The sequence below is a fragment of the Pseudonaja textilis genome, chromosome 3 (genome assembly GCF_049901715.1).
Source record: "Pseudonaja textilis isolate UNSWEBS1 chromosome 3, rPseTex1.2, whole genome shotgun sequence".
Classification (NCBI taxonomy): domain Eukaryota; kingdom Metazoa; phylum Chordata; class Lepidosauria; order Squamata; family Elapidae; genus Pseudonaja; species Pseudonaja textilis.
The window spans coordinates 51995327-52016199 of NC_141992.1; the positions used below are offsets into that span (position 1 = coordinate 51995327).

Here is a 20873-nt window from a genome sequence, read left to right on the forward strand (position 1 = left end):
AGTTCTTGATTAATGACCTTCAATCCTCATTTAACAAGAGCAACAGGGCCTGGTGAGATTGCCATTCCTAAGAAATGCAGTCATGTGATATTGCTCTTCATGACCATTTAGTAATGGAAATTCAGGCCCCAACTACCATTGTTAAGTAAGGACTACTTGTACAATATCTTTAATTTCACATGCAAGCAAAATACTTAGGATCATCTGATGCAGATTAGAACCCTACATGGAGAGAAAATGTTCAAAGTAGCTTTTGAAAAGAATGAAAAACACAAGATATTGCTGAGACACACTGAATAATTGAGAACATCAAAGAATATCAAAAAGAAGTCAGTATGGGCTTCGCTGATTATAGAAATGTCTTTGATTGTGTCAATCATATCTAGCTGCGGAAGGCACTTGCAAAAATGGAAATCCTAGAACATCATATTATGCCCAAGCAAAGCCTGTACACAGTAAGAAGCAGTATAGATAGAACATGGTAAAACAGACTGACTCCAGGTTGGCAAAGGAGTGAGATAAGATAGTCTCCCCTTATTTATTCAACCTATATGTAGAATATATATTGAGGAAAGCTGGACTGGAAGAAGAGTGTGGTTTTAAAATTGGAGGAAGACATCAATGTGAGAATGAGAGATTACAGAGTAACAGAGTTGGAAGGGACCTTGTAGGTCATCTAGTCCAATCCACTACCCAAGTAGACCCTACACCATTTTTGACAAATGGCGGTCCAGTCTCTTCTTGAAAGCTTCTAGTGATGAAGCTCCCACAACTTCTGAAGGCAAGCTGTTCCATTGGTTGATTGTTCAAGGTGTACCATCTTTAGGATGAAGCCAGTTCCTTGCTATTATGTGAGGATTTTTATTGCAATATTATTAAGATATTGAACATATCTTGATAATATTATTTGGTATATTTGATAATCTTGATAACTTTGTAATTATGCTTTGCTTAGAGTTAAATGATTGAAGAGTGCAATGAACAAATACTAAGATAGCTTAGATAGACAGAAGATAACTGCCCAATGTCTCACTACACCAGTTGATTCATATGCTACCGAATCAGGCAAATGCTGTATTCAAAGTTGTGAATTCATTCATTTGCTCTGGAATTATGTTTAAATAACAAGTTACCTCAGCTAAAGAAAGCTGGTCCTAAGAGACATGTTATACAATGGGAGAATGTCTATGGAGATTTTCAGTAATTCAGGTCATGGTTGTCCCAAAGGTGCTTTTTGAAAAGGCAACTGGGCTTTCTTTGTTTTTCCTTGAAGACATTTCACTTTTCATCCAAGAAGCTTCTTCAGTTCAGTTAAACTGAACTGAACTGATCTTCAAGGAAAAACACAAAAAAAGTCCAGTTGTCTTTTGAAAAAAATTGATACAGATGAAATCTTGTTAATTCCTTCCCTCATTTGAAATTTTCGGCAAAAGGATGAAAATGTATTATTGCAGTCATGATGACATGATGGTGGGTTTTATTTTTGTTGCCAGTATAATAATAATAAAAAATCCTTGATAGTCAGTTTGTCTGCTAAAACTGTTACATTTATTTTATACTGAAATTTAACAAAACATGACTGAATTATATAAACACGTGGTAGATTATTTCTAATAAAAAAAGTTACACACCTGCATTTCCGACTTCTGTCCTGCAATTCATCAATATTAAAAATCTAAGTACTGGTATGTAAAGCAAAGCAAGAAAAACTAAACAGATTATCAAATAATCTTTTAAAAATAATAAATGACAATTTAGCTGCAAAATGTTGAAAATACTCTCCTTTACTCACCATCCCTTTATAAAAATTCCTGTCTTGCATGAAATTGTTTTCAACTATTTAGGTCAAATAGATGCTCCAGGCATTTTCTTTGTGATTGTGGGTTAGACAGATGAATATTGCTTATATCACTCACAAACTTTTTTTTCGCAGGCTGCTGTTTGCTTACATTAGGCTAATGTGAACAGAACATTAAAAATATGACCTAATATTATAATAAAAAGAAGGCGGAGTTAGATAATTGGAATATGCTAAATCTTTATCCTGTTGCTTTTTTCTAATATGGCTACTTGCTTATACAGAGCAAGAATAATAACAGATTATTTTTCTCCACACTCTAAATCAGAGCACTTCTTGGTACAAAACTCTCTTCTCTTCCTATCTTGGAAAATTCTGCTTGCATGCTTGCCATTTATATTGTTATCTTATTCCTGGGCAGCAAAAAGGAGTAATATTATTTATTTATGAGACTTATATAGCTGTCTATTTTATGGGCCATAACTCCCGGTGGCTCACAGCAGTGATAAGAACATAAAAAAATAATAAAAATCAACAATCCCCCTCACCAAGAAAAGCAAAACAACTTTTAAACAACTCTTTTCAATCCATTTTAAAAAAAACCCCACATTAGACACTTTGGGGGATGATGTCACTCTCCTTTACATATTCCTAATTTCTCCAGCTCACCCTTATATATAACCTGAATTCATGCTCATCCATATTCCAGGCATACAAGTAATCATTGGCCCAAGTGTTGGGAAATCTGCCCCTTGTGGCTTCTGCTAGGCACAGCTAGGATCTACCAACTCAGTCCCATAAAGACCAGGGTGTATTTACAGTAGAAGGGAAGCGGGATTGAGCTTCACACACTGATTTGAAGGCTGCTAGGTTTTGTGGCTGAGATCCCAGACTCTACCCCAGTCTTGGGCATCTCTCTCTCTCTCTCTCCCTCTCACTCTCTCCCTCTCCCTCCCCCCCTCTCTCTGTGTTTTGGCATCTTCAAAATGGGCAAATGCTTCTAAACAATTTTCTACATGCATATTCATCATGAAATGTGCAATTGAACTGATGTATGGTCTGTGCCCTGACTCACTTTCTTGATGTTTCTCTTGCATATTACATTTCTTTCTTGCTTTCCGACAGTCATTTAATCTGGATGGTGCTGGGTAGCTGTGATGGTTTATTACCTTTCTTGCATAGTGTAGCCAGGCGGTTGGAAACTATAATTACTTGTTTTAAGATGTTTAACAAGAAAAAGGAAAACAAAACATCCACATACCCCGGAGGCACATACAACCACTCTAGACTATTGTGGAGTTTATGTGCCTCCTGCTCTCCACAATGGCCTTGTATTATGATTTATCTCTGCACTATCCTACCTTCCCAAAGCCTTCACATCAGAGAAAGCTGATTATTATGTCCTATAACATGCGTTGCCCAGAACTGCTTAGGCCAGTTTATGTTTGAGGTGTGTGTTATGTGTTGTGTGTTCTCTCTCTCTCTCTCTCTCTCTCTGTGTGTGTGTGTGTGTGTGTGTGTGTGGCTGTCATAAGAACATACATATATACGGAATGCATTTCTTCTCACGATCGCCATACTCATTCCTCTTTTCTTCCCTGGCCGCAGCTCAGGCTCCGATTCCAGGTCTCTTTCAAATCGCATCTACGGCACTTATAGCCAGTTCGCATACTTTCAAAGGCTAGGGGGAAAAAAAAAAGCTTCCTTCGACCCGCTGCCCTCCCGCTGCCTAAGACTATGACTCCCGGCTCCCGGTTTGGAGAAGGTTGCAATTCCTTCCAGCCGGACGCCACGCCACGCCACAGGCACCTGCCCCCAGAGACAAAAGAGCCTTCGCTCTCCGTTCCCCCCCCCCCCACCCCCGGGAGAAGCGCGGATCCAAATCCCCGCGCGCTTCAGCGGCTGCCCCTGCCGGTTGCGAAGGTGCGTTCCAGCCCTCCGAGGCTGACGCTCCCCCGGGCACCGGCGCAGAAAGGGCGGGCGGCGGGGAAACAGGTTCCCCGCGGGGGTGGGTGGGGGGAGATCGGGCCGGCGCGCGCTCGAGGGCGCGCTGGGTGGGGGGCGGGGGGGGAGTGGGGTGGGGGTTTCCCCCGTTTGCCGTTGGACCAAAGCTGGGCTGAGGCGGCCCGCCGGCCGTTTGGATTCTGAAGGAGGTGGAGCTTCACTGAAATCTCCCTCCGTGGACTTGAGCGGGGAAAAGCCTCCTTTTTGCCCCCACCCCCACCCCCATTTCTGAAACCGCGGCGTGTGTGGCGAGAGAGAGAGAGGGAGAGAGAGAGAAAGAAAGCGCGCTCCACCTCCAAGCTCGGCTTCTCGCCGCGACGGCCAGCGCTTCACGCCCGGCTGGTGCGTGGGTCACCGCGGCGCTTGAGCGAAGAAACACGTACCGTCGAAGGGAGCCACAGGGAGAGAGCGCGCCTGCTCGCCCGCCCGCCCGCCCGCTGGCTGAGCCGGGGCTACGCTTAGGGCTCAGTGGCAGCTCGGTCTCTCCGGCTAGCCGGCGCGCTCGGCGACTTGTTGAGGGGCGCCGCTCTCCCGTGCTCTCTCGCTCGCTCTCTCCCATGGAGGAGGACGTTCTGGACAAACTCGAGGACATGGCGTCGGTGCAGGACTTCGACCCCCTCACGGGCAGCATCCCGGCCACCAAAGTGGAGATCACGGTCTCCTGCAGGTAAAAAAAAAGAAAAAAAGGGGGGAGGGGAGGCCGGCGCGGTCGTCGAGGAATGGGTGGGGTTCGCGGGTGACGGGGAGGATGAGGAGGATGGGCGGATGGGCGGGTTTCGGGTGGAGGGAAGACGGCGGCAAGTTTCTCGGCGCGTTAGCTGCCGTGAGGCGGCTGCTGTTTGCCGCCGGTTCGAAGTTTCTGCCCGGGCAAGGCTTTGGCTCGCGAGGTCCGGCTACTTTGGGAAGCGGCTTGGGAACTTGTGTGAGGAAGCAAAAAAACACACAATCACATACACACACACAACGAAACGAGGTTGGGGGAGCCCGCCTCGAGCTAGCGGCGAGCTCGGATATCGCGGAGGGGTCGGGCTCATGGTGGTCGACCCTCCTTTCCCTCCCCTCCTCCTCCTCCCCGTTTCACAAATACGAACGAAGTAAATCATACGCACGTGCACAAGGTCCAGGACGAGCCCGTGGGCGTGGTCTCGGGGAGCTGACAGGTAAGGGGCGGGGCTCGTAGCTTCGGGAAGGCCTTACCTGTAGAAGTACGAAGGGAAGCAGGGCCTTCGTTAGCCTCCCACCCCCGCTTGATGGGCAACTTGGTGTGGCCGATTGAAAGATTTCCTGGAGTGACTAAGGTGAAGCTAGGCTCCCATAGGTAGACAGGCAATTAGTGGGGGATAGGGACCCATCAACTTTGGGGGATCAACTTGGAGGGAATAGGTTTTCAAGGTAAGAGCTAGATCCGGAAGAGCTGCTTTGTGCCAGTACCCCATTATTTTCAGCGTTGGGTGTATTCTGCTGGAACAGCTGCATGTGAACAAGAGAAAGCCTGTGTTCAATGAAAAATGGATACTCAAGAAGGCTCTCCTTTAATCCTTGTGTCTCCACCACCAAGGCCAGGAAAGATCTGGAAAGTTGCCTCCAGTGGGATGAAGGAGTTCTAAGTTCCCTGAACAGGCTTACTACAGTTTCATATGTTAACAAAGATTGCCTGCTTGGTGTGGCTCCAACAAACTTAATTTGAGGGAATATTTTACTTCGATTGTGCTGGATAATGAACTGTGAGAGGTGACCTATTCACAAATAATGAAACAAGCATGTATTTGGGGAAGAAATGGGCTATTAAACCTGCACTAAAATATTGTTTATTACATTATGCTGAATGAAAGAGGCTTGTGTAATACCAGAAGTCTACTGTTATACAAATTCACTTTAAAGCACTTTAAAATTCCAGTAAATATTACAAATTCACTAAGTGACATGGATCTAGAGCTTATGGGAGACCTATGCATGGAGAACCAATACTGAACTCTTTGACTCAGTTTTGAGGTGGAGGAATTGATGGATAGATGGAAGTTGCTGAGGACTAGAAAGACTTGGGTTTTAACCTCCTTCCAACCAGTTATGGAAGCTCACTAAGTGACTTTAGACCTTTGACTCAACCTATCTCACAGGACTGCTGCTGTTAAAAAAAAAGGGAGGAGGAATGGGTCTCAAATGTTCTGAGTGAAGCTCTCAACCTCAGCAATTTTAAGATGTGTGACATCAACTCCCAGAATTTCCCTGCCAGGATGCTAAGCTGGTAAATTCTGGGCGTTGAGGTCCAGGCAGTTTAAAGTTTACGCTATTGAGAAGCACTAAAGAAAGATAGGATAAGAATAGAGGAGAATATTTGTACCTCGGGGTTGAAATGAAGGGTCCTTGGTGCTTTCTGAGTTTGCTTGTTTTCTTGCAGAAATTTCATTACCCAAACTAGGCAACATCATCAGTGCTGTATATCTATGGAGACTCTCAGTCATCCAGATCGTGATTGTCCCAAAGGTGCTTTTTCAAGAGGCAACTGGACTTTCTGGTTTTTCTTTGAAGGCATTTCGCTTCTTGGATGAGAAGCGAAATGCCTTCAAAGAAAAACCAGGAAGTCCAGTTGCCTCTTGAAAAAGCACTTTTTGCGATCATCAGTGCTGGGATAAGAATCTGACAACAAAATACAAACAATAAAGTAAGATATTTTGCAACCTAGATATCTCCTTGGAGCAATTAAGAACCCCAGATTTTTACATATATGCAAATGCTGAATATGGTGTGTGGTTTGCAGTATAAGCAGGATTGATGTTTTTGCGTATATGATCCAAAATCATTTTATAAATTGCATCACAGGATAGAGAACAGGTTCTCACAATTGTATTTCATAGCAATTAATCCAAAAGAATCCATGTCACAAATTCCCAAGCCTTGGACAGATCTACACAGCAACCTTACCCATTTCTGTGGGCTATCACCTGTAAAGCATTGTCTAGCCATATGGCTGAGGCAACCTGGGAAGGTCTTGGGTGCTCCTCTGGGGAAGTGTTTTCTTCCTCTCTGTTCTCACACTTCAGAAGCTGTATGCTGGCATCGTAGAATGTGCTGAAGTGACATGATCTGTGTTGCAACTGAGTCTTCTAGTTTCCTGTGAGACCATCCCTTCCATCTGACGCCTGACCTGTATTTCTATCCCTCAGCTGTGAGGGAGATCACAACCCCAGCTACCACAGCCATTTGCCCTCTTCCGCCCCCTTCTAAAACCAGTTGGTTGTCTGGTTACCCAAGAGAATATGAAATTGATTAGGACGTCCTTGGCTTAATGCATATAATTGGAAGTCTTAAAGAAATAACTCCTCTCTTGTTCCTCTAAAGCAGGGCTGTCAAACTCCTGGCCTGTGGGGCAGATGCATCACATGCTGGCTATGCCCATGCCCGATTTAGTGAAGGGGGGCAAAAGTTCCCATACATCACATGACACGGCCATGATGACATGAGTTTGACACCCCTGCTCTAAAGCTTGCTTGGCTGGGAATGTCTTTCCCAATAGCTACTGTCCCCAGGATCCCCAGTTCCTCATTTCTTCTTTTCACATAATGTTTTTGGGTAATTTACATCACTTATAATGTTTACTGAAACTCCAGTTATTCAATGGTACTTAACCCAAATGACTGTCCAAATCCAGACAACCACTAGACAGCAGCCAAGAGATATAAAATCCCAAGTGCTTGCTGCCATCTATTGGTCAATATAATAAATAGGCAAGCAGCTGATTTATATATTCAAAGATTGGAAAAAACACAGCATTACAGTGGGAAAGAAAACATGTGTATGTGCATTAGTAATGATTCTGCATGTCAATTAGAGGAGGATTTTCACATTGTTTGACAGGGCTGGAACTTCAGCTGAGAGAACAACGAGCATCTCCCTTTGAGTGTTGTGCATTCAAGCTGTGCAGAGAAGAGCACAGCACAGAACCTTCTGGCTGCATAGTAAGGACTTGCTATAAAAACAGCCAAGCCTAGGGCAGAGTGGTTTCTGCCGGCTCTGAGGCAGGAAGGGAGCTGGGTTGATATAATTTTCCAGGGTTTTACATCCATCTCAATACCTATGCTGTATAAGGTATCTTATGGGAGGGTCAGTTTGTTACATACCTTTGTGGAAGTAACCGTTGTTGACCCAAAGGTGCTTTTTCAAGAGACAACTGGACTTTCTCATTTTTCTTTGAAGATGTTTCACTTCGCATCCAAGAAGCTTCTTCAGCTCTGACCAGATGGTGGGGAAATGGAAGGATTTATACTCCTTGCAGACAGCTGGCCATTTGCATTCTTTTAGTGTGTTGTTAAGGTCACCTGGAGGTTTATCTGTGTCATCCGGGTCTCCTGAGTGGTACAAATAGATGTGGAGCCTTCTTGGAACTGTTGAAAAGACTGTGTTGTAGATTGTAGATTTCTACAAACATCTACAAGCTCCCCCTCTGTTGAGAAAGGGCTGTTCAATTTTGACCCAGGTGGCCTCTTTAACCCCGCTTTCAAACCAGCGGCCCTCTCTGTCCAAAATGTGGACTTTGCTGTTTTCAAAAGGGTGGCCTGTGTCTTTTAAATACAGGTGATTTTAAACCTCCAGGTGACCTTAATGACCTGCTAAAAGAACGCAAATGACCAGCTGTTTTCAAGGAATATAAACCCTTCCATTCTCTACCATCCAGTCAGAGCTTCTTGGATCAGAAACGAAATGTCTTCAAAGAAAAACCAGAAAGTCCAGTTGCCTCTCGAAAAGGCACCTTTGGACCAACCGTGACCTGGATGACTGAGAATCTCCATAGACGTTTAACTCTTGTTGAGTTCCACAGGACACCTTCCTAGCAACATGGATAGAAATCTATTGATTTAATATGAAATTTACAAAGGAAAGGAAATTGTCACCAACCATAAGTAAAGTCTTCACTCTGGCACTATTCAGTTGGACAAACAAAAAAGTCATGAAGTACAAACTCAACCTGCTTGCTTTGTTATTTCAGGTGATGAGGAGCCCTAAATAAACTAAAAGCTTGCATACTGCATTTTTTGATGTTTTGGTTGGATTTCAGGTAAAAGAGTAAATTGATGAACCAGATTAGTCAGGTTACATGGAAAAAGAGGATGAGAAATTCAGAGAAGACAGTGGAGTAGGAACAGAGACATTTGCATTCAAATATAAGCTTGTATATGCGATATACAGTATTTCATGTTGAAACTGTACATCTGCATACCATAGAAGAAACATTCTTTTTTTTTTTTACTACATGCTAGTTAATTTGGAAAAAGAAATCCTATTTCAATGCTAATATTCAACAAGTTTTATCTTGACCCAAATACATTCCATACATGCAGTTTTTTGTAATTCTTTTTTCCACAGACAGATGTGGAAGAGAACTTTTGCGGACAGATTAGATTCAGGGTATTTTTAATGCAGCAGGCCAAAGAATTTCTTTAGACAACCAGAAATTGTCTGCCTAATCCACCTGACAATTTCAGTACCTCTGTTTTCACTGACACAAGCCAACATAGTGTTTGTGCTACACTTTTGTGACTCAGGCCCTTGGTCTGTTAGTTTGTTAATGAAAACATTCCAAATAGTGTAGGAACTTTTATTGTGAGTAGTTCTAATTAGTCAAGAACACTTTTCCCCCTTGCACTGAAATTCTTTAAAGAATACGACATCTTAGATCTGACATTCAGTCTGAAGTATTGCTTTTCTAATTGGGTCTAATTAGCAGGGTCATTATGAAGCAGTGGATTGAATCATATGCAATCATGATTTTTAACAATTTGAGCAAAATGGAATGAATGCTTTCCATCCTGAGTCACCAACATTCATTAAAACTATCCTTACCGTGCTTTCAAATGGAGAGAATAGGGCAGGGGTGGGATTCTACCGGTTCTGTCCACCTCTGTAGAACCAGTAGTTCTGAAGAGCAGCAGACAGAGAGCATACATAGAACCGGTTCTATGTCTGCTGCTGTTTTGGCCCACCCACCCACCTGGGCTCTTGCCTGACCTTTATTTCCTGCTTTTTCAAACGCAGCTGATTTGTGCGACACAGCTGCGGTTGAAAAGGCAGGGAAAAAGGGCTTTTCCAACTGCTGCGCACTTGCATGCAGCACTGCTCAGCTGTCCGGGCAGCTCAACACATCGTAAATTGCACTCACGGGACATGCACAACTCTCACGCACGTGCAAAGCACACATCCACGCACGACGCAGAGCGACAGAACCTGTAGTTATACCGGTCAGATCCCATCCCTGGAATAGAGCAGTGAGACTATATTCAACACAATTAGTGCCATGAGTTGATTGTGCCTCATACTTCACTGCCTACCTGGGGACTGCTTTTCTGGTAGTTTGTTGAATCAGCAGAGTTGACCAACTTCATCTATCACTTTAAAACATAGCAGATATTTTCAAATACTTGTGTTACATTTCCATAAGTATTAGTTAGGTTTGGATTGTTTTGATTTAGTATGCTGTGTGAACACAGTCATTTTACTTATTAAATTTGTATGGGCACCATCTTGACACATAATTCTGGGTAGTTAACAATCAAATTAAAAATATCCAAAATATCTATTAAAAAAGCAATGTAAAGCAACATTAGTGATTGTGAGTAGATCCTTACAGTTTTTGCTATGATTTAAAATGCAACTTCTGAAACAGTTTGGGTGTTTCCTTTTTTCCTTAACTTTAACCAGAACCAGGTCCATTCTCTACTTTTCCTACTTTAGGAAAGGAGCTTCTTCCGCTTAAGATAAATAAATTTCAGTTTGAGTTGTGATTTTAAATATAGTTACAACGTTTTCATGTTTTATTTTTACCTTTAGCCGATTTAGATGGCCTATGAATGGAACACCAGTATATCAATAATAAAGAATATTTAATTGTCCATTTGTTCAAGTTATATGGCTATCTAAATGAATATATTGTTGTCCCTTCCTCCAGAAGACTAATGATCAATATCTGATACATTTCAGGGTAGGACCCATACAAATGTGTATCTATGTTTTCTGTTCCCACAATGATTTGCAGAAACTGAATCTTCCTATGCTGCTTAAAGCTGAAATTCTCTGGACTATCATCACATATCACAGAACAGCTCAGGCAGTGTAGCTTTAATGTCACTAGTAAATCCCTTTGGTTGCTTAACTATATGTTGACCTCAGCTGTAGCCCTACGGCCATAAATTCTAAATTGTTGTAAGAGCAAGTTGGCAACGTCCAAATTGCCTTCCCTAAAGAATTGCATCATAGTGTGAAGCTATTCTGTTACAAACATCCTCCAGCACTTAACTTTTTGCACATAGTGGAACTGCAAATATACAAACTGCCATTTTACTACATGAATTTGCATTCAATTTCAGAGCTTGAATTAATGTTACAGCTGGATTCCCCAACCCCTGGTCGGTGAACCAGCACCTGGTTGCGGCATGCCAGAAAACCGGGCCACACAAACAAGCAAAACCCTATTCGTGGGATGCAGGCAGCCCCTTCCGGTCCATGGAAAAACCTCTCTCCCCAGAACCAATCCCTGGTGCCCAGAAGGTTGGGGGCCACTGGGTTACAGCAATGAGAATCCATCCATGTTTGGGTAAACTGATGGCATTTACATTGTACTACAGTTTGTGTGTAGTTATGAGGCACTCTGTAAGAATTCCAGTTAGTATCCAAATTTTTTCAACAATTGGCTAAGTCCAGGATTTCATACATAGACAATGAAGTTGAACAGAAGTCTTGCATTTTGCTACTGTATCACTTTATTATTGCCTTCAGCCCAGTTGTTTTAAGGAGAGTAATATACCCTTTGGAAGTGCAAAATGCATGTATAGAACTCCCAAGAGAGAAACATTCTTTCATCTGTAAACTTGAACAGATGGATTTTCAACTGAGATGTAATTCAGATTTTCAAGAATTCTTTAATTGCCCTGAATCCAAGCTTTATCCTTTAAAGCATGATTCCTGAACTTTGTCCAGAAGATTTTTCTTCTTTTAGGATGCTTCCACCTAAAAATGAGGTTGACATGCCTACGTCTTTATTGCTTAACTGTTCACTGCTATATAGTGGTCATCTGGATTTATGCAGCCCAAACATACCTTTAAGCAAGAAGGCATTGCCCATGGTTCTGTAACTAAGAACTAGCTCAGATATTGTTAGCCACAGGCAAGCCTATTATGCTTGAAGTTCACTCTTAAACTTAGCAGGATTTCCACACCTGTTGAGATTTTTGTGCCTGTTTCTGAGAGAAAAGTGGCAGTTAATTGTGTGAATGTATTTAACTTGCACTTTAAAAAAAAAGTAAATGGCAATTTCAAGGGAGCCTGGGAGAATTTATTTTATGTGGTCCAGACTTCTTGATTTAGAAAGCAATAGGGAGCAATTGATATCCCAGCTGAAATAACATAAAAGAGTTGATGAACTAGATCACAGGTGTCAAACTCACCACATCACGTTGCCGTCACGTGATATATCACAACGTTTTTTCTCTTTGTGGAGCTGGGTGGGTGTGGCCTGTGTGTGACGCTGTCAGCCTTCAAGATTTTCTCCCCTTGCTTTGCATCTTTCGGCTGTCATAAGTAATGGGGGGAGGAGGGGGGATATGGTTATGGGAAGTGAGCTGGAGGTGTTACAAAACAGAACTGTATAAGTTGGGGGGGGGGAGGTTCTTGCTTAGGCTTCTATCCTATGCGCAGCTGCAACTCTTTATCAAAATATGTCAAGGTCAACGGACAGAGGCCTCATCACCACCTGGAGATGCCCACATGATGATATACACAACTTTTAATTGGATGAGCCAATTGAACTATTGGGGGTGGGAACATTGCCATCACTTCGTATATGTGATTTACATGCCCATTTTCTCAGATTCAGAATTCTTTTGTTGCTACCACTTGATTTCCAGTAAAAGATATATTTTCTTTAATTAATGGAGTCTAAGTATTTCTTTCTTGGATTTTGAATGGAGCACCAGCTGCCAGACGCATCCAGCTTGATGGCCGCCAGTTTGACCCCCCCTAGTTTTAAGCATTTAAGCCAGGGAACCCCAGTTGCCTCATTCACACAACTCACATTTTCCCTGCATTTACTTAGTTTGCCTGGTTTGCTGATACAGTGCACCATGAACTTGAAGGGCTGAGTTTGGATAGCATATCAAGCTTTGTGGTTTAACAAGTTTGTGGTTCAATGTAGGGCACGAAGCCAGCCAGAGTTTCACAGTTCTGAAAACCTTGAGTACAAAGATGGTCAATTCTTTAGTACTGAGGATCCCTCAGCTTCCATGGTTATGAAGGAGAGATGTTTCATTCAAACCTGCATCAGTCTGAATTGGGAAAAACCACTGATAATCATGCCTTCTCTGCAACTGTTAAAGCAGGGTTAAGCCTTTTGTGGTCTCACAGCCACACAACATTTCCAGACTCTTTCTCTCTGTATTTATGTATTCTTTAAAATCTTCCTGACTGCGCTGCTGACTTTAACATTTCCATCATTTTGAGACAGGAAGCCCATGAAAACAGTACTATAAAAATAAAACTAGGTTAACATTGATTTCTTTCTTTCTTTTTTTCTTTTTAAAGGTGCACTCCAACATCCACTCTGGCCCCAAACTCAGATAGTTTGAGTTCCAGCCCATCGCATATCATGGCCCATTCATTTTGCGTAACCACCCTACACTTTGAAGTCTTCATCCCTACCCCCCAGCTCATTAAGTGCACGAAGAAGCTGTCTGCCAAAGGTTTTCAGCCCTGTTAAAAGGGGCCAGATATTGAATGCCTGAAAGTCTTTTTCCATAATTCAGTTATATTGTATTGCCCTTATGGAAAACCTCTGTGCTGAGTTAAACTGCTGAGATCTAGTCCATTATTGATTGCTTTGGCTTCTGACAGCTCGCAGGGGCATAGGAAGATATTTTCCCAGATCTGCTGCAGGAGTTTATATTACGGACAGACACCTGACTTTGGATGGATGTGCTCACAGCCCAGTGCTGTGGGTTTCTCCAATAATATGCCCTTATATTTATTTTTTAATAGTTCATCTATTTGGTTTTGATTGTCTCTTCCCTACCCCAGCATTTGCACCAGAACCTTGCTAAAATATTTGTGTGGCATTTTATGCTTGTTGATTCTTTGATATGAGGATTGAAGCTGTGCAGTATTACAGAGTAGATATGAGCAATTGACGAATGTCATATTCAGATAGTTTCAAAACCCCTGGTGAATGGCATCAGAGACTAATATCTTATTATTGTTTAACTTATCTCTTCATCCTGAAAACTTCCATTGCTTTGCAATTTGTGATTGTCCTCTTTCTCTTTTATAAACAAACCATAAAAACAAAGCAAGTTGGAGTGCCTATCTCCTTAGTAACCCCTTTCCTAAAGGCAAATTTAAAAACTCCCATTCATTTATCTGTCATCAGTGAGTACTTGATGGGTTTTTGTGGCCCCCATGGTCCTATTGATTCTGCAAGAACGTATCTGCTCCAAGGTATCCTTTTCAAAAATTTTCTCTTCCATGTACTGCAGTTCTTTGTCTTCACTGCAAAGCTTTTAAAACAGATCCACGACTAAGTGTCCTTTTTCAAGGGGAGACTATAAAGAATTGAGGCAAATGGAGATGGCAAAAAATGAATCTAATAGACATTATTGACACATTAAAAATAAATCACTAGGAAAAGAGAGGTAAAACATGTTCACATAATTTAAATATCACCCATTCAAAGATTTAAAGTTTTCAATATTTAGTGGTAGCATTCCTGGCAGCTAATAACTGAATCAGGTATTTGCATTGATTTTATTTATATGTCTGAGGAAACATGGACAATGAACCTGTAGCTGTCCTATGACTTTTCTAGTTTCTTTAAAAACTTTCATCCAAAATGGTTGTCTCATTGGGTCCTATAATTAAAGATGGCAAAATATGCTAGTTTATCTACAACTCCACCAATACAGTCCAGGAGGGTTATACAATTCCATATATAAATTTATGATAGTTGTACTTGGAATATTGTGTGTAGTTCTAGTCATTATACAGTGTCAACAATCTTATTGCAGAGCTGTAAAGGATTCAGGAAAGGACAACTAAAGTGATTAGGAAGCGAGGGCAGTTTTCCTGTGAGAAAAGACTGCAATGTTGGGAGCTTTTCAGTTAAGGAAAAAGGAATCACAAGTTTTTTTTAAAAACGTGGGAAGAAAATTCTTCCCTAGTCAGATTCCCAGATTTATGGACTTAATTTCATATAATTCCTCAGCTAATTTGGCTATTACTAACAATTCTGAGAGTTGAAGACTTCGGGAACAGGGGTCTCCAACCTTGGCAACTTTAAGACTTGTGGACTTAATTCCTGGGAGTTGAAGTCCACAAGTCTTAAAGTTGCCAAGGTTGGAGACCCCTGTACTGAAAGATGCCCAGATTGGAGACTGTAGACAGTGGGGTTTTTTTTCTCCTCTCCCCAATATTGTAGTGGGAGGAAACCATATGTATGATTTGGATGAGAGTATTAGTGAATCAAGTCTCCAAGAAAGAATGTTTGATCACAGAACAATGAATGAAAAGGATTTGGGGAACAAAAGATAAAATACCTTCGTTTCTTAGCCTAATACTGGGTGGCACTCAGGAAATGCTTCAAAATTAGAATAATCATGTCTGATGCTTACAAAGAAAGATATCTGCAAAATGACAGAAATACCCTTAAACAAGTCTCTGAACTTAAATTTCAGCTATTGCGGGCTAAAATTTGATGTAGAACACTGTCAGGAAAATAAAAATGGATATATGCTTGAAACAAGAATATATAATAGTTTTAGTGAGAAAGTGACTTTCAGTTTATTTCTTCATAGATACCTGAAACTAGCTACAAAAATAGTAGAGCAGGAAGAACTCCAGATGATGAACTATTTATTGCTAAAGCTATTGTCATTCTTTAAACAATTCACATTCTTCTTATTTGCATCTACCGGTAGGTAGTTCAGATAAGTTTTACAAGCCTTGATGTAGAAACGTATTAGTAATTTGATTGTCTGAATGCTATCCAATGCTAAGTCCACTTGGTAGTCTTTTGATATGATTTTTGTCTTTTTTAACTATAGTAGATTTTGTATTCTAAGAAAAGGAAAGGAAGACACTTTTTGCCTTAGAGAATGAAATACTGTAGGCATAAATGCTGTGCATGTAAAGCCCCAAGAGATTCATGTATAATAATATATTTCAAAAAAAATCCCAAGCTCTGCTATGAAGTGCTAAACTATTAGCTAAAACAAAAAAGTATATGCATGGGCTTGTTTACTATAAAGTAATTGCTTACCATCCACTGAAACTAAAAATGGATGTCCTGTGATTGGCCCAGAAGTCTTTTCTCCTATTTCTGAAAGTGCCTAAAATTCCTAAGAATGCCTAAACAATTCTACCAGCATATATTCTGCAGCTGGTCCTACTCCCGTGACAGTAAAAGCGGAGAACAAGTTACAGGAGGAGCCAAGATGAGAATGTGCAGCTCATCTATTCAAGATTATCATAATAATATAATAAAAATGCAAAATTCAACAAAGAGAGGCTATACATGTAAATTCCAGTCTATAATGTATAATCCACAGCCATAATAGATGGCAATGATTAATTACATTTGATTTAGGAGCCCTGAAGTAACAGTTCATTCCTGTGGTGGCAAATAGATTCAGCGATTGGCCTTTTAACATACATAAAAGCAGAAGTCAGTTGTTTTGACACACCCTCTTAGAATTTGTTTATATTATGATTATATTGCTGCTTCCAGTTTTGTATTGATTGAATGGCTCTCTCCAGGTCTTCTAGCTTTTAAGATGTGCAAATGTAAAGGCCCACCTCATAGGGTCAGGGCACTGATTTTCTGAGGGTGTAGTTGAAAGTGTCCCAGGGATGAGATGTACTTAACATATATTTAGCCCTATGGGAGGTACTTAGTATCTCTGATTCTCCAAGTTGATCAGAATCTAGTGAAATTAGAAAGAATCTATTAGAATTTTTTGTAATAGTATGTTTTATACATTTGTCTGGATCATCTTTCCTGAAAAGAAATAGTTATAATTGGAAAAGAACAGAAAGGGGCAAGCAAAATTGCATTTTTAAATATAAATAATGGGGCACATCAAATCTTTCTGAATCCCTATTCTAAAAATAAAAAACAAAAAACAATTTGAAATAACAAGTTAAGTATTATAGGCTGTGGAATGTGATAAGATTTTTCACATTTCATATAGATTTGCTATAATAAGATATATTAATGGCCATACAGACCTTTTATTATAAAAGGCTTTTCCAGTTCAGTGTCTTCCAAATGTGTTGGATTCAACTTGTATCAGTCCCAGTTTGCAAATCTATAAGTGGTGGATTACATTCAAAGGGTTTAAATCCATGACAACCCTATTCTATTTTGAATTGTTTATTTGGAAGTCAAGTACATCTCAGAGACTTATTCCCAGCTGAGTACTTATAGCATCATAGTCTGATAAACCTTGTTATAGGTCCTATCGTGTAGTAGATGCTAAGTGCCTAATACTATTCAGCATCAGAATAGAGCTGGGAGGGACCTTGGAGGTTTTCTAGTCCAGCCCCCTTCTCAAGCAGGAGATCCTATACCATTTCAGTTAAGTGACTGTCCAGTCTCTTCTGAAAAACCTCCAGGGATGAAGCACCTACAACTTCTGAAGGCAAACTGTTCCACTGGTTAATTATCCTCACGATTAGGAAGTTTCTCCTTAATTCAAGATTGCTTTTCTCCTGGATTAGTTTCCATCCCTTGTTTCTTGTCCTGCCTTCTGGTGCTTTGGAAAATAAATCGATCTTCCCCTTTTTGTGGCAGCCTCTCAAATACTGGAATACTGCTATCATGTGCCCCCTAGTCCTTCTTTTCTCTAGACTAGCCAAACCCAAATCCTGCAACCGTACTGAACTGGTAAGTATCACAAGGAAAACAAATTAATTAGGATTGTCCAATATGGGATGCAAAAACCTAGATGACCTCAGGAGAGAAAGAAAGTAAAATAAGTCAAAAAAGTCAACATCTTCATGTCTGGGTTATACATTCCTGGAAATTCTAGATGACATCTTGCTGGGAACATGGCGATCTGGCAAGGGAATGCTTACAAGGCTAGCCTCCCATGTTATATAAGATACAATGCAGAACAGAGATCTTTCCATGTGCCTACTTCTTTATATACTCAAAGTACATGAACATTTCTGTGAACAAGATAAGCTCTGATGAGACTTTGTAGGAGCACCTGAAATATATACTATAGTTATGTGTGTGCATGTTTGTATTTCTTGCTGTTTTTAATAGGTTAAGGAAGCGCAGAGCAAACATCTCTGTTTAAATGCCTGCTTTTGCCATTTTTATTGACTTGCGTTTTTGTTTATGAGAGGAGTTATGGGTTAAATGTTTCAGTATTAAAATACAGGATTAGATGTAGACATCTTCTGTCTCCATAATTCATTAAACTCTCTTCAGCTCAGATTTATATTTTTAAATTGGAAGAGTACCTTTAAAAAGAAAACACTTTGTTGAAGTTTCATAAAGTTTGCATGGCTCATTTTTTTCTGATTTTCTTTTCTTTTCCTCAAGAGAGGTGTCAGGAGGTGTTTTGATGTTTAACATTCATAAGTCTTCTGATATATTTATTTCAAAGCGCTTCAGATGCATTATCTAGTTCTAATCTTTGCAGCATCCCTGTAAGCTGTCTTCACCTTAACTTTCTTTGTTACAAGAGAGAGGAGGAAAAGAATACTTCCAAGCTTTCAAGAGTTATAGCCTGTTATAGCCTATATCAGTAACAAAGTTTCATTATTTCTTGTAGAGTCTGTTTCCTGAACTGGTCTCCTATACGGCTGACACTACTTTGAGAAGTTACCTGAGTTTCATTTTTGGACATTTCAAGAACCATAGAAATCAGTGCAGTTGCATTTCTGTGAAACAAGCAAAGTATATATTTCCCTTGGAACTTTATGTATAATCTTCTTGGGTAAGACTTGGATTAAATATAGAGAGGCATCTGATTTTGTCACCAACTGTTATTACCAGTTGACAAGTTTCATAGCAATAGCACTTAGACTTATATACCACTTTATAGTGCTTTACAGCCCTCTCTGAGTGGTTTTACAGAGCCAGCATATTGCCCCCAACAATTTGGGTCTTCATTTTACCCACCTCGGAAGGATGGAAGGCTTATTACAGGTACTTTGGTCACATAGGGAGAAGGAAAGCACAAAGGAATTATTAGTGTAGCAAAGAAATGATCTTAGCAGATGGTTTTGCCTGGTGATGAAAAAGAAGAGCCTACTAGATCTTAGGAATCCATAATGATTGACAATGGAAGAAAGATCTCCTGAACTTTATCTTGCTTAAGGACAGGTAGTTGTGGTACTTTATACACGCATCACTCATACAACACATGTCTTGAGCTTCAGCTTATTGGGCTTTCCTGCTTCTCTACAGACCCTTGACCAGACTAATGGAGGGCTAGTTGGGGGTTATCCTGGAAAATTAAAAGAGTGTGCCCAGTTTTTCCATAAGCTTACCCTTTTCTGAAACTCCTCTGCATTGCTTTTTTAATGACTTTTCCTTTGTTCCCAAGACTTCCAGTCTTCATTACATTTATGTATCATTCCATGTAATATATTGTCGTGCCATAGCATATACTGGACTGCATAGTACAGATGCAGATAGGCTGAAGGCACCGTTCCAGGGGAAAGCGCTTGGCTAAAGGGAGAGACTCATTAGCTAAGAAGTCCTTGAGGGAGTAATAAGCACAGCTTCGGTCCTCTTTCAAGTTGTTTGGTTTCTGAATAGAAGCAAAGGGTTGAGATCCTAGCATGCCTATGGGATGCTTGACAAATTACCCAGTCTACGTTTCTTTCTCTTTAGTACAGAAGAATCTGGATGGAAGCAGGGCAATTTGTCTTATGAGGATGTCCCAGATTATGATTTCCTGGGGCAATTGAGAATGCCAAGCATGTTATGAGGGCTCTGCCTTTGGAATTACTTTCTCTTTACAATCAAAAAACAGACGCCAGAAGTCTGATTTTTTTTTTCTAACACAAGGAAATATTAAAAGGAAGGGGCTAATTTCTGTGTCAGTTTTTTGGCATCAGCAGCCTTTAAACAGAATTCCCCAAGGATATTCAAGTTTCCCCTCTGCATTCTTCAACAGATACTAATCCCTTCCATCCATTGCCAAGGACCACATGTGCAGCCAAGGCAAAACATATAACTTGAAATGTGTTTTCTTGGTGTTTTAATAGCTTAGTTACTATTCCAGAATGAAGAGTATTTCAGTTGTAAAAACAGTAGGAGATGGAAGGTTCTTGTTGCTTAGCATTAATAAATGCAGAAATAAGAATTGCCTTGCTGCATAGAAGAAATTGCACCCCAGAATATTTTTAGTTTTCTGAATATATTTGATGATCTTGATTAATCACAGATCCTGGATTTCTTGGGCTTAAGCTTCTTGAAAAGCTTTCAGGATAACCAGGAAATAAAGTACAATGTAAGTGTCACATTTGGGAGACTTGAATTTTGGAAGTCTTGCTTTGTGGTAGTCTTGCAATCTTAGGTGGTCAGAGACAATCCCTTTTCATTTAATCCATTTTGTGGCCTTGTAAAGACAGTACAGAGGATGATAAATGTAGCCATGGACAGCTGTGGAAAGGTGGGGAGGGCAAAAGATGTCACGAAGATGTCACTATGTATCATTAAATATGATATTAGGAAATGCCTGATTGCAATAAGGGCAGCAAAATCAGTTTAGTTTAGTAGTTAAGGCACCAGGCTAGAAACCAGGAAACTGAGCTTTAGTCCTGCCTTAGGTATGTAAGCCAGATGGGTAAATTTGGATCAGTCACTTTCTCTCAGCCCAAGCCGTCTCATAGAGATGTTCTGGACCAGGGGTTGCCAACCTTTTGGACCTCAGGGACCACCAAACTCATAATTTTAAATCCCACGGACCACTAATATGAATTTTGACTGATGGTGGCTTGCTGATGTTTTCCCAGGGTCTCTGCAGAAAGCATCAGAGACCCTGGGAAAATCCCCCCAGAAGTCTGCAGGAAAATT

General features: G+C 40.7%; 1 protein-coding gene across 3 annotated transcripts in view; it reads left to right on the plus strand.

The window, feature by feature from the left end:
* The first annotated feature begins 4359 nt into the window (after positions 1–4359).
* The window catches only part of CPNE5 (copine 5), a 128719-nt gene continuing 112205 nt past the window's right edge, over positions 4360–20873 (plus strand). For 2 of the 3 annotated variants that reach the window (XM_087929726.1, XM_087929725.1), the window contains exon 1: positions 4368–4469. Coding sequence is in view for 2 of the 3 variants with exons in the window: in XM_087929725.1 (XP_087785851.1) it covers positions 4393–4469 (77 nt within the window). In the remaining variant the exon portion in view is untranslated. Of the gene's footprint in view, positions 4470–20873 lie in introns of all 3 variants that reach the window. The other variant, XM_026716917.2, reaches the window with a different exon arrangement.